At 35.6% G+C, this 12,577-nt stretch overlaps 1 protein-coding gene across 9 annotated transcripts in view; it reads left to right on the top strand.

Moving 5' to 3' along the window:
- LOC110993991 (WD repeat and FYVE domain-containing protein 3) overlaps positions 1 to 11,630 on the top strand; it is a 48,890-nt gene extending 37,260 nt beyond the window's left edge. For 7 of the 9 annotated variants that reach the window (XM_022260447.2, XM_022260452.2, XM_022260450.2 and 4 more), the window contains 15 exons: positions 498 to 603; positions 1,262 to 1,411; positions 1,768 to 1,986; positions 2,517 to 2,668; positions 2,959 to 3,086; positions 3,299 to 3,533; positions 3,844 to 4,073; positions 4,542 to 4,795; positions 5,308 to 5,565; positions 5,987 to 6,187; positions 6,680 to 6,926; positions 7,533 to 7,805; positions 8,496 to 8,633; positions 9,047 to 9,225; positions 9,338 to 11,630. In XM_022260447.2, the coding sequence (XP_022116139.2) occupies positions 498 to 603; positions 1,262 to 1,411; positions 1,768 to 1,986; positions 2,517 to 2,668; positions 2,959 to 3,086; positions 3,299 to 3,533; positions 3,844 to 4,073; positions 4,542 to 4,795; positions 5,308 to 5,565; positions 5,987 to 6,187; positions 6,680 to 6,926; positions 7,533 to 7,805; positions 8,496 to 8,633; positions 9,047 to 9,225; positions 9,338 to 9,610 (3,043 nt within the window). In that variant the 3' untranslated portion in view covers positions 9,611 to 11,630. The remainder of the gene's footprint in view (positions 1 to 497; positions 604 to 1,261; positions 1,412 to 1,767; positions 1,987 to 2,516; positions 2,669 to 2,958; positions 3,087 to 3,298; positions 3,534 to 3,843; positions 4,074 to 4,541; positions 4,796 to 5,307; positions 5,566 to 5,986; positions 6,188 to 6,679; positions 6,927 to 7,532; positions 7,806 to 8,495; positions 8,634 to 9,046; positions 9,226 to 9,337) is intronic. The other 2 variants (XM_022260448.2, XM_045629913.1) reach the window with 1 other exon arrangement.
- Positions 11,631 to 12,577: the final 947 nt, after the last annotated feature.

The following is a 12,577-nucleotide window of genomic DNA, read 5'->3' on the forward strand; positions in this document are numbered from 1 at the left end:
TTTTAATTCAAGCATCACATACTTAGATAAAAAACTACGATGAGTGATTTTGGTTAGTGCTCGCTCTTAAACAATTCATTAATACAAGATCTCTAAGATCCTCTGGACAAAATGGCGTCGCCGCGGTCGCTCTGACCACCATACTTGTAAACCCGTACACGTACGTTAATTTGTGTACGTGCTAATTGTTAATCATTACAAACATGACATTGTATATGAATCTAAATCAGTCTCCGATAAAATTAATCTCTAACACAGTATTAGGATTAGACAGGCGTAAATATTGCGTTGCTCATTTGAGAAAAATCAATATAAAGATGTTTTTTTTTTAAATTAATGATTATTTAATATATAATACGTTATTTTTCATTTAAATTTATATATTGAGTTTTCTAAACAAAGTTACAATTCTCGCGTAAATAAAAACTTTTATTTTGCTTTGTAGTTAAAATAGCTGAAATCATTGTATAGTTCTGAAATGCATTTGTTCCTTACAGAGAGGTGCACAAACGAAGATATCTCCTGCAGCCCATTGCTTTGGAAGTATTTTCGAGTGATGGTCGCAATTATTTGTTGGCCTTTCCCAGAAAAGTAAGGAATAAGGTATGTAATATACAAAGGATTACACGACAAAAAATGCTCGTTTCAAAAACTTTTTTTTATGATTTTTCGGTTAAATATGTTTTAATGATAAATCGTCTGTTAGCAATTGTATTCACATTTGGTTATGATAAGCACAACTAGCCATATAAAAATAGGCAAATGTTAATTATCGTATAAATAATAATTACTTAAGCTATTTATAATTGTTGTCAAATCTTATGATCTTATTGATACTCATGCAAGCTTTAGAGGCCTTTAGTTTGATAGCAATAGCGTGGTATTTTTTTAAATATACGATATATTGCAACATGTCGTATTTTTTTATAACATGTAGTTAAAGTATTTTACTTTATCTTTTTAAGCAAACTTTTATGTAATTTTTTCGTCTAAAAATTAAAATATAGAAAAAATTGCTTTAGTCAAAACTTTGTGTTGATATTAATTGATTTATCTGATACAAACCAGTTTAAAGTGTTGATTTTTTAACTCTAAGAAGAAATAAAAACTATTAAAATTTTTTTACTAATTGTAATAACGTTTAATATTAATAATGTTAACCATTTAAACTTTGGCGTATTTACATGAATAATCCAGCTTTAATGACGTCATCGATGAAGGTGAACTTATATGACAACAGATATCATTACTCATTCAACAGGTGTACAGCCGCTTTACAGCTGTAGCCACGGGTATGGCAGATAGCGCAGCAGGTTCCGTGGCAGGTCAAAAGAGGGGCGTGGCGGTAGAGCAACCAGGTGGACTTCTAGCTTCTCTCATTGGAGACACCTCTGTTACGCAGCGATGGCTGGTCAGTTACTTTATGATCGAAATACAGTTAAATCTGATACAGTCGTTACCTAATATTATAGACATTTTTTTGTGAATAACTGGATTAATATATCTTATATCATAAGGCTATATAAATGTACAATTAGGCAGAGAAACAGTAAAATATATACAGAAAAAAGGCATAATAATATAAATATACATATATATACAGAGCAAAAATGTCTGATCTCTCAATGTACTCATCATTGTCTGATCTATCAGCACAGATATATATGTTCAAACCATCATAAAATCTCTTTTTGTTTAACTCTTTGGTAAGTTTTGATCATCATAAAATCCTATTACCAGAAATCAGTATGTTTTTGAAATTTTTAGCGCGGCGAAATAACAAACTTCCAGTACTTGATGCATTTAAACACTTTGGCTGGACGGTCCTACAATGACCTGATGCAGTACCCCGTATTCCCCTGGATTCTTGCGGATTATGACTCCTTAGAACTGGACCTCAATGACCCGGCCACCTTCAGGGATTTGACCAAACCAATGGGCGCACAGAGTTCTGACAGATTGGACCAATTCAGGAAACGATATAAGGTGTTTTAATATTTTATTTTAAACTGTTTAATGTTGTATGGTTAGTTCAATAGCTCTTCAAACTACATTCAGTATGATGAACGTTCTAGATGATCACGATGAACTACCTAGATCATAGGTTTGAAATTAACGCGGGGAACATCACTTCAGATGTTATTAAATACAAGAAAAAGAAGCCTAACGTTTAAATCGTTGTATTTTTTGGATAGGAATTTTTACAAATATTGGTGTCTAACTAGCTCTACGCTGTCATTTTTCTAAATGTGTTTTTCTAAATGTGGGATTTGATTACTAGTCTTGTTATTCAATAGATCAAATAAATAAAATATAAGATGACATTTGCATGCCTATTCATATGTGGCGGATTTTTGTAATTTATGTAACTAATTGTAAGACTAATTCTAGCAAATAAATGATTTGAATTTTGAAATTTGAATTTGCAGTCTGTGTTTATATGATTATTGAGTTTATAGATTATATCCTTAGTGGGCCCAAATAAGAGATATATTAAAATAGTTATTTGGTTTCAGGAGTGGGATGATCCTCACGGAGAGACCCCGCCCTACCATTACGGCACTCATTACTCGTCCGCCATGATCGTGTGTTCGTACCTTGTACGGATGGAGCCCTTTACGCAGCATTTCCTGAGACTGCAAGGGGGACATTTTGACCTGGCAGACAGGTAACGACCTTTTATTTATTTAATTATAAGTAATCTAACAGCTACTTAATACATATTATTATACAAAATACAAATACAATACACAAAGCCAAAACAGATTACACAGATTAAATAAAAAACAGAAAACAAGCATTAAAAGACAACAATAATAATAATAATTAATACCTTCTAATAAAAGGTTAGAGGTAATTTTCTCCTGAAATCCACATCCTTGTTCGTGACGTTCGTGACGTTAAAAGTTAAATAGGGAAACTGAGAAGAAAGCTTTCCAAGTAATATGTTTGTTTCAGGATGTTTCATTCTATAAAAGAAGCATGGAATTCCGCATCGCGACACAATATGGCTGACGTGAAGGAATTGATTCCGGAATTTTTCTACTTACCTGAATTCTTGGAAAACTCAAATAATTTTGACTTAGGTTAGTACTAATATTATAGAAATTAATTTATTTGTACTATTACTATAACATGTCCTTGATAGTAATATTTAAAAGTTTCAGTGAGGTTTCCTAATTTTTATTTGTCCAAATATTCACATAAATTAAAAACATTTTATTATTATACATTATATAGCGCCTGCTCCGCGTTTTTGGCGATTCCGGACTTGATTTGGTCTTATAATCCCTATCAGGCTCCAAGCAATCAGGCGTGGCTCTAGGCGACGTAGTACTTCCTCCTTGGGCAAAAGGCGACCCCCGGGAATTCATCAGGGTCCACCGAGCGGCACTAGAGTCTGACTTTGTGTCCCACCGCCTGCATCATTGGATCGACCTGGTCTTCGGCTACAAGCAGCAGGGCCAGCCGGCTGTGGATGCCTGCAATGTGTTCCATCATTTGTTCTACGAGGGCAACGTGGATATTTACAAGTAAGTCACTTGATACGTTAAAGCAAAACATACGTATTCGTGTACGCACTGCATATATACGTTCCAACGTACTTTCTTTCAAATCAAAATTCAAAATTCATTTATTCAATTTAGATGCGTCTTAGGGCATGCCTATATATTATATTTCTTATATCAAATAGAGTATGAATGTAAATTTGTTAAGAATTTATGTAATTTTATTAATTATTTACATACAATCTTATTCGGTTAGGGTTATAAATATTTGTTGGCAACACTTTGTTTAATTTCTCATAAAATCTCTCTTTAAAACAAAACGAAATCTTTATAGTATCGACGATCCGCTCAAGAAAACGGCGACGATAGGCTTCATCAACAACTTTGGCCAAATACCAAAGCAGCTATTCAAGAAGGCCCACCCCAGTAAGAAGATGTCCCAGCGGACCTCTACCATATTGGACCCCAACAACATCATTCCCTCACAAGGCGTCATCACTCCTCCTGACAAATTGTTTTTCCACAATTTGGAGAATTTGAGGCCTTCATTGCAGCCGGTTAAAGGTGAGACTAATTCTTTATAATAAAACATTTATCTATATTAATAAAAATGTATGTACAGATACCGGCAAACTTCTTGAGCATTAAACAATTATTTTAAACTTTTAAATTATTATAAACTTGGAGGAATGTTTGCGCATCGTGCAGGACACATACGTCAACTGATTCGCCAATCACCCGATCGATACGTCACTAGCCCGCTGCCCCCCCACAGTGATATCTAAAAATCGCTTCTGCAAAGACATTTGTTCAAGATGTTTGCCGGTATTTGTACGTGTAAACTGTCGAACGACTGTACCAAATTGGATGATTCTTTTTGGTGTCTTTATTGTTGTGTGCCAAATTCGTATGTGCATGTATTTGTCTATGACTTTCTTGTGAACTAAAACCCTATCAGGCATCCATGTTAGGAAATAGTTAAACTTTCTTCACCATTGTCTCAGTAGTTTTTATTTTGATGTCTCCTTTCAGAGGTAAAAGGCCCAGTCGGTCAGATCCTATACACGGAAAAGGCCATCTTGGCCGTTGAGCAGAACAAAGTACTGATGCCGCCCACATACAACAAGTATGTGGCTTGGGGCTTTGCGGATCACTCGCTTCGAGTGGGCCACTACGACAGTGATAGGGCCGTGTTCGTCTGCGAAAGCGTCGCTCAGGCTGCCGGAGAGATTGTCACGTGTGTGTGTCTGTCTGACAAAACCCTTGTGACGGCTGGAACGAGCACGGTGAGTTGCTTTTTTGTCAATCGGTTATGACAACTTATGTCGAAGTTTTTAATTTCTGTAATTTATCAAATCCAAAACATAGTGTAAATTTGAACTATTTATTATAATTTTCTCAATTCAACTACTTAAATCAAATGATTATTTATTTTTTGTAAATAAAACCTATTCTACTTTTAAATATTAACTATAAAATAATTCTATATTCAAGTACTACATAAACAGAAATACATTAAATCCATGTCATGTTTAACATAAGTAAACGACTTTCGACAGGCTTCCTCCAAATTCTTCCACTTGCCTCTCATCCTCGCATTTTCCAATCTTTCCCCTCTATCCCTTCCATTTTCCCAGGTGGGCGTCCTCTGTTTTTTCTTCCCACTGGGCCACTCTGTGTCTTTTTGCCCATATATCATCACAAACGCGAGTAATATGACCCGCCCATTTCCACTTTAACTGTTCAATCCTATCAGTTATTTGTTTGTCTTTTAAACTATTTAAATATATTTACATAGGTGGTAACGATATGGCAATACTGGGCAAGGAGACGCCGTCTGACAGTAAAGACGTGTTTATACGGACACGAGGAAGCCGTTACCTGTCTTGCCGCCAGTTCCGCATACAATCTGGTCGTGAGCGGCAGTAGGGACGGCCTGGTCATAGTATGGGATGCGGAAAGAGGCACCTTTGTGAGGCAATTGTTGCCGCCGCACTTTGCCAATATGACGCAGCCTTTACCACCCGTGTCTGCGCTTGCTATTGATGACCTGACTGTAAGTTATTTTGCAAAGATTATCCACTAATTTTATGGTTTTGTGATTTGTTTTCAACAAAGAATCCCGTAAAATATTATTTCTCTCTGATATGGTTTGAATGTAAGCTTTGATTCGTTATTATATTGAAAACATTATGTTATTTTGTTAGGACTACATTAAAGCTGCAGCTACAATTTTTATACTAATTTTTCTTTGATTTTCTAAATGTATCATTACATATATGTATAAACATATATATGTATGCCGGGGCTGGGGATGGAACCTACGAATTTAGGGATGAGACTCGCTTGTTAAAGTAGTGACTTACAAGTGGCGTAGTGAGGCCAATACTCCTAATCTTCAAAAGTATGTAGTGTCACTTATTTTTTTATAATTAATCCCAAGCTAAATTATAAATCTATTTAAAACCTATTTTCAGGGCGACATAGCAACATGTGCAGGCAGTTGGGTCCAAGCGTGGTCCATCAATGGCGAGCCCTTGGGTGGGGCAGCGGCAGGGGGAGGGGGGTCAGGTGGAGCGGACCGTGCCCCTCAGCTGCTATGTGTTGCCTTCAGCCAAGCTCGTGAATGGGATCCCCTCAATGTCATACTAACGGGTTCCTCAGATGGTGTTGTCAGGGTAAGTCTCATTGTGAACAAATTGCAACATATATATATATGTTATGTCATGCTTGCTGATAAAGGACGCTTGGGTTGAATCTTCAGGGCGTGGTAGGCTGAGATTCAACCCAATCATCCCAACCGAAACGAACCCAATCGGATTCTATAAACTTAAGTCAAGTAATTCCAACGCTCTGACAAAAGAGCTCTGTCTCCTTTCATCACAGCGTGAAAACGATTTGACAGAAAGAGACGAAGGAATATTCAGAATTAAAGAAGTGCAATGAGACTTATTTTATTTATTTATTTACACTTTATTGCATGGCCAAATTAAAAAGTAACATATGCAAAAGTTTTTTACAGTCTTCATTACACAAAGTAAGCACAACTTTACACCATGGTTCCGGAGGTTTCTCTGTTTAGTATAACACACACATAACACACTTACAAAAAAAAATTGTGTTTGAATTTATCAACAAAAAATTTCATCAAATAATTTACTCGATTCCAGATGTGGTCAATCGAATATGTACCCAAAGGGGATGATGAAAGTACACCGGAAGCCGGAAGTGTGGAAGCTTCGGGCTCCATAGACAATACCATCGAACGACCCATCAAGAGCGAAAAATTAAGAACTGAAAGTGAACGATCAGAGAGTGAGGTGAAGAGTGAAGAAATTGAAACGAATGAAAGAGACGCAGCTATTAAACGAGTGGAGGCGTTGGTTAAGCAGATGAGTTTGTCACAGGAACAGGAAGGTATGTTCTTTTATTAACTTTAACTTTATTAATATAGGTACACAATACACTTATGTCTACGGAAAATATGTTAAATTGTTTCAAAATTTACATTTACTACTTGTTCGCAAGTTAAGGGCGTAGAGTGGGAAAGAAGAATTGGCAAGAATAGGCAACTCTCCAAGAGTCTTTATAATCGCTAATTAGGGCTTACTCACGCTGTCAAGCACTTACATTGTAAAAATGCAATGTTTTTTATTCCTTTTGCTTATTCTTTAAGTAACAGGGGCTTTTCTTGCGCCTAATTAAGGTATAAGATGACGGGTCGTGTCGCAATAGAATCTATAGATTCTCTGATCTACAGATTCTATTGCGACACGATCTAGATAATTCTATTGACCAATCACAATTAAGCGTAAATTCAAGGCAGTTTTTGCTGCGCTAATAGATGGAACCAGCTGAAGTATTTCCGAACGAATTTGACATGGTCTTATAAGAAAAGAGCGTAATTATTAAAAGGCCAGTAACGCACTCGCGACCCATCTGGTTTAATGTCCCCTCTTCTACAAATACGTGCATCGTTTCGACCTGCCTTGTTTTAAGTGACGTGACTAAATTTTTTAATAGGTAACCTGGTGAAATCTGGTTCGGAGAGTTCTCTATCCGACATCGGTGAGACGACCAGCGCCAAGGAATCGTCTCGTCGCCATGACGACAAAGACACGTGTAGCGATAACGATAAGAACGACTCCTGCGACGACGTCAAGTACGAAATCGATTCGGACGATAAGGATTACGATAACGAGAAGGGACTGGATCACACACAGAGGAGTAAGCTGCAGAAACAGGACCACGTTGTTTTGAGACATAAAGCAAAAGGGAATCCAATCTTTAGGAAAAGTGAGTTATTTTTTAATTTATTTGAAAGTCTTTAAAAGGTGTCTAAAGCAAAAAAATATTATTAAATCAGTAAGACTTAATACTACATTTAAAACAAAGTAATACTTATTTCTTTCTATTCAATTATAATCAAAGTCTTAGTCGCAGTTATAATCTAGCTTTTAATCCGCCCAAAAATATTTATTTATCTATTTCTTATAGTAGATTTAGTTACAATAATAATAATTATTATTATTTATTTTTCTCCCATATAATATTTTTATTTACTTTGTACATTTACATACAAATCATCGAAGACTTTTTTACTAACTTATTCCTTATTGTTATTTATTATTATTATTAGTAATTTGTGTTACTGTGTGTGAGATTTGTTAGATATAATTGTTATTTATGTTTAATAAAAATTGAATTAAATTGAATTTGTCACGTGGATTAATCTTATATTAATTAATTTACATATCTCATTCTCTCTCAATCCGTCTCAATCGCTCTCTCCTTTTTCTGCCACGAAAACGCTGCACATCTTCGTGACGAAATTTTACTTGTATGCGCCTAAAGAAGTTTCACTTCTAAAAAGCTTAATAGACCGCCCTTCTTATTATCTCGATTCAGCATAAGCCTTCCCAAAATTTCCTAATGCATTTCTTTATTATTCACTACTCTAAGCTATAGTTTATTCTTCTTGGCTAGGTGGAGGCAGCATAGGTGGGTCAACCGAGTCAGCTACGGAGGGAGAGCTTCGCAACAGCAAATCTGACACCAGCCTCACGGACTCCTTTGTCGTGCTCGAGCATAGGGACGTCACGCATGACACTACACCGGCACCAGGTTGGCATAAAATTGTTTTCATATAAATATGTAATATAAAGTATGACGACTGTCGGTACGTACGTTTGAGTGCGTAAGTTCGCTGCTGACGACGACGAATCATCAGTCTCGATGAGATTTTCTGGGCTGTATGAATGTTACATGTCCAAAAGGCTCAGGATGGAGGTAACAGTGAAGGTAAGAGTGTCAAAAGACGATTTCTCCCTAGTAACCTTGGACATGTTTGTTCCCTTAGCTGTCCAGGAAATTTTCAGGCAAAATAAGTGTGTTTGCATTCCCTAGTCTAAAATGTATTTATATTGACAAAAGTCTAGGCTTGACTCTCGCCTCATTATTGCCTTAAAGGGTAACCTTTAATATTCCTAACTCAGTTGCAAAGATTTTATAAACTATAATTATGATTGCTTTATTAGCAGCGGCGGCTCCCGCGGTATCAGCCGAGATGCGCTGGCGAAGACGTCTGGTGGTGCGAGGCAAGCTGACCATGCACACGGCTTTCGAGCGCCAAGACAACACTTCCCCTGCTGCGGTCACTGCTCTCGCTGCGGCCCGAACTGGCCGAGGAGTGGCCGTTGGCGACGCACGCGGACGGGTGCGTATACGTCAGCATTCTTCATATAACGTCTCTTTGTTTTTTTTAAATGGCATTGATTTGAACAGCAATTATGTATCGTAGAATCGTTTATGTATTATTTTCCTTATAGATATTCCGTTGGTGCGCTCCGGACATGTCCAGCGCGTCCGGGGCGAAGGGCGGGCCCGCGGACCACTGGATACGAGACGACACGGCCCCGCAGTGCGCGCAGTGCTCCGTGCGTTTCACGGCCCTGGAGCGGAGACACCACTGCCGTGCGTGCGGGGCCGTCTTCTGCGGACGCTGTTCCAAGTACGAAGCCCCCGTGCGTCGTCTTCGGGCGCTTCGCCCCGTCCGCGTCTGCCAGCGCTGCCATCACCAATTGCAAAATGACAAGGATTAAGTATAGTTGATACTAAAAGAAAATATATTAAAGCGATTTTTTTTTATTTATATCCGTTAGACAAATAAGCTTTACTAGTTTTCCTTGGCGAAGTTTTTATGTTTGAGCAATTTATGCGTCAATCAAAATTATATTTAAAAACTGCGTTCGTGTACGCAAAATGTATTAGGAAAATTTTGATAGTTTATTTATGTATCTGCTGTCAGAAATATGCGCTTTACCTTTAGAAAAAAAATAGGTATTTTAAATGTTGGTTAAAAACTTTAATTGTACACTTTGAAGGCTTCCTAAGACCTGACTAAAACCACAACACAAAACTAATCTATTTATATTGAAATACTTAAATAGATATAATTTTTATGAATTAATTTTCTCGATAAACCCTTTTGAACCCAAATATTTTTATAATTTTTACGTAACTTATTATTTAACTGTGATAAATTTATTATTATTAACGTTTGGGCAATTTCATTTGAAATCAAATAAATCTAACGACGTAAAGCGGTTTATTAGAGTATTACTTTAATTAAATAAAAATGATTAATAAATAAAAAAATTCTCGACATCAAAGTTTATACATTTCTATTCATGAGTCATATTTTGCAGTCGAGTAAAGAATCGATATACTTCACTATTTTGCTTTTTAACAGTCTAATTCTTATACCAAAGTATGATATTTTTATAATAATATTATGTAGTACAAACGCTTAATATTTCGCGCTTATTAAAATCTATTTATTTGTAATATATGAATTGTATCTGTAGAAGATAATATGGGTGGAATTTATCACAAGGAGAAATTAATCTTTTAACGATTTCGTTTTATAAAACATTTGTTGGTTTTTGACAATTGACTTTGGATTAAAACATTTTTTTTATCTATAGTATAGACCAAGTGGTATTTGAACACCCTGTATAGAAGAAATTTTGATCAGTGACACATACTGCGACGATTTTCGAATCAGTATTATTTTATATGTAATTTTCTACTAATATATTAGGATCTCTACACAATGATGAAGTTTATAATTTTAAGCTAATTTATTGATTTGCATTTGTAAGTTTTAATAATTGCGATATTTGTGCATCTTTTGTATATGTGTATGTTGTGTTATGCTAGTCATTTATTTACCCAATTGTGTATAAAAAAAGGGAAAGTAGATTTCGCTTTGATACTTTAGTAAATTTGCGCATTTTTAACGACATTCCTAGTCGTATATATTTGTTACTTGAGTAAAAGCTTTATACAGATGGTTTAAGCTTCGTTTCGTAAAATAGGACTGATGTTACACTATATTCTATAAATTATAGAGTTAACGAGGACTGTTGCTGTAAAGATTAAAAAAAAACCTTCCCTAATGTAGTGACTGCGGCAGCTACATATTTTTTCATATGAATCACGTTTATCACGAATATTTTGACGTATACCTCCTAATTTAAAACAGTTCTGTCTCTTTCTAATATACCTAAAATAATAATGATAGAAAGAGACGCATTTATTAATTCTTTATTAATAGACTAGTGTGGTGAGTTCTAAAATTTAAAAAGATATAGCTTTTATTAATATAAGGTCTTTTGTAAGGTATCTTTTGTGATGCCACATACTATTTGTTTTATAAGAAAGGGGTAAACAAATACATAAACATAAAGAGTTGTCATCGCAGCCCATTGACACCCAATTTATTGGTTGCGTTGTCGGTCTTTGAAAGGGGAAAAAGCTATTTTTAAATTACTCACTACCACAGTCTGTAGGCGATTTTAAACTTCGCCACTTATTTCCATAAGTAATTTTTACAGCAATGGTCTTCCTAACTTCATCTACTTGTTTCCAGTCAATGTAAATGACTCTATGGTAATAGATGTTCAATTTGTATCTCTAATGTTAAATGATAGATAGATATGGTGTATCTAACGCGCACCCAATGTATAGAAATTAAAGTCGGACAATAGTTATGTCGTTTAGATAGTGAGTAGCACCTAAAGTTATGCAGTTGAATAAAGTGTAAAAAGTAATAATAAAGGTTGTTTTTATTTACCCATGAAAATCTAGTATAGATCACTATTGACCCAACAATTATTTCATATGACCAAACACATTTTCAATGTCTTGCAGTAGTCTGGCTGTTTTATTAAAATTAATTTATATTGTTCAAGCAGACAGTTATAAGTCCATATAGTTAACATTGTGTTTCTTACAATATTACCCTAAATATGATATTAGAGCAAAGATGGCCTTGTGGCTTAGCATGCGACTCATCTTTGCGGTCGTATGTTCTATCCCCGGCTGTGCACCAACATCTACTGGACTTTCTTTGAGCGATTTAACATTCGCTTGAATGGTGAAGGAAAATATCGTAAGGAAACCGGCTTACCTTAAACACAATCGACGGTGACAGATACTCTGTGGCCCAGGACTTTTAAAGGTTACGGCTATATTACTTTATATTAGTAGGATAGCTTACAGGTATATTATAAAGGGGAACATGCAGTCCATTGCAAAGACCCATGTGAGGGAATTCAACCTCCCGCTATTACTACCAGCATGCTGGTGTTGTATCTGTCAAAATTTTAATCACAATATAAATCGCTATTACTTTCGTCGTATGATTGAAAGTTATTACTCCATCACTGTTCTAAAAAGTACTTATAAAGTTATCGGTGATTTTGACAGATAATATAAAATTGTAACATTCATTATAAAATCTAGATTCTAGACCCATGGTAGACCATAGTGACAGGTATTCAACGTTTTCTTAAAAATGTCGGTGTAAATTTATTTACGACGATAGGATGTGACCCAAACATACAAATACAGATTTATCGAAGTGCGACGACTATATTGACTGTGAAAACTGATTTTGAACTGGTTTCTGTCTATGATAAAACAATTTTAAATGCAATTAATTAGATACTGTTAGAGAATATATATCTGCTATACGTAATCAAGGCGTCTGTTGTGACGTACTA

Source organism: Pieris rapae, chromosome 10, assembly GCF_905147795.1.
Source record: "Pieris rapae chromosome 10, ilPieRapa1.1, whole genome shotgun sequence".
Taxonomy (NCBI): Eukaryota; Metazoa; Arthropoda; class Insecta; order Lepidoptera; family Pieridae; genus Pieris; species Pieris rapae.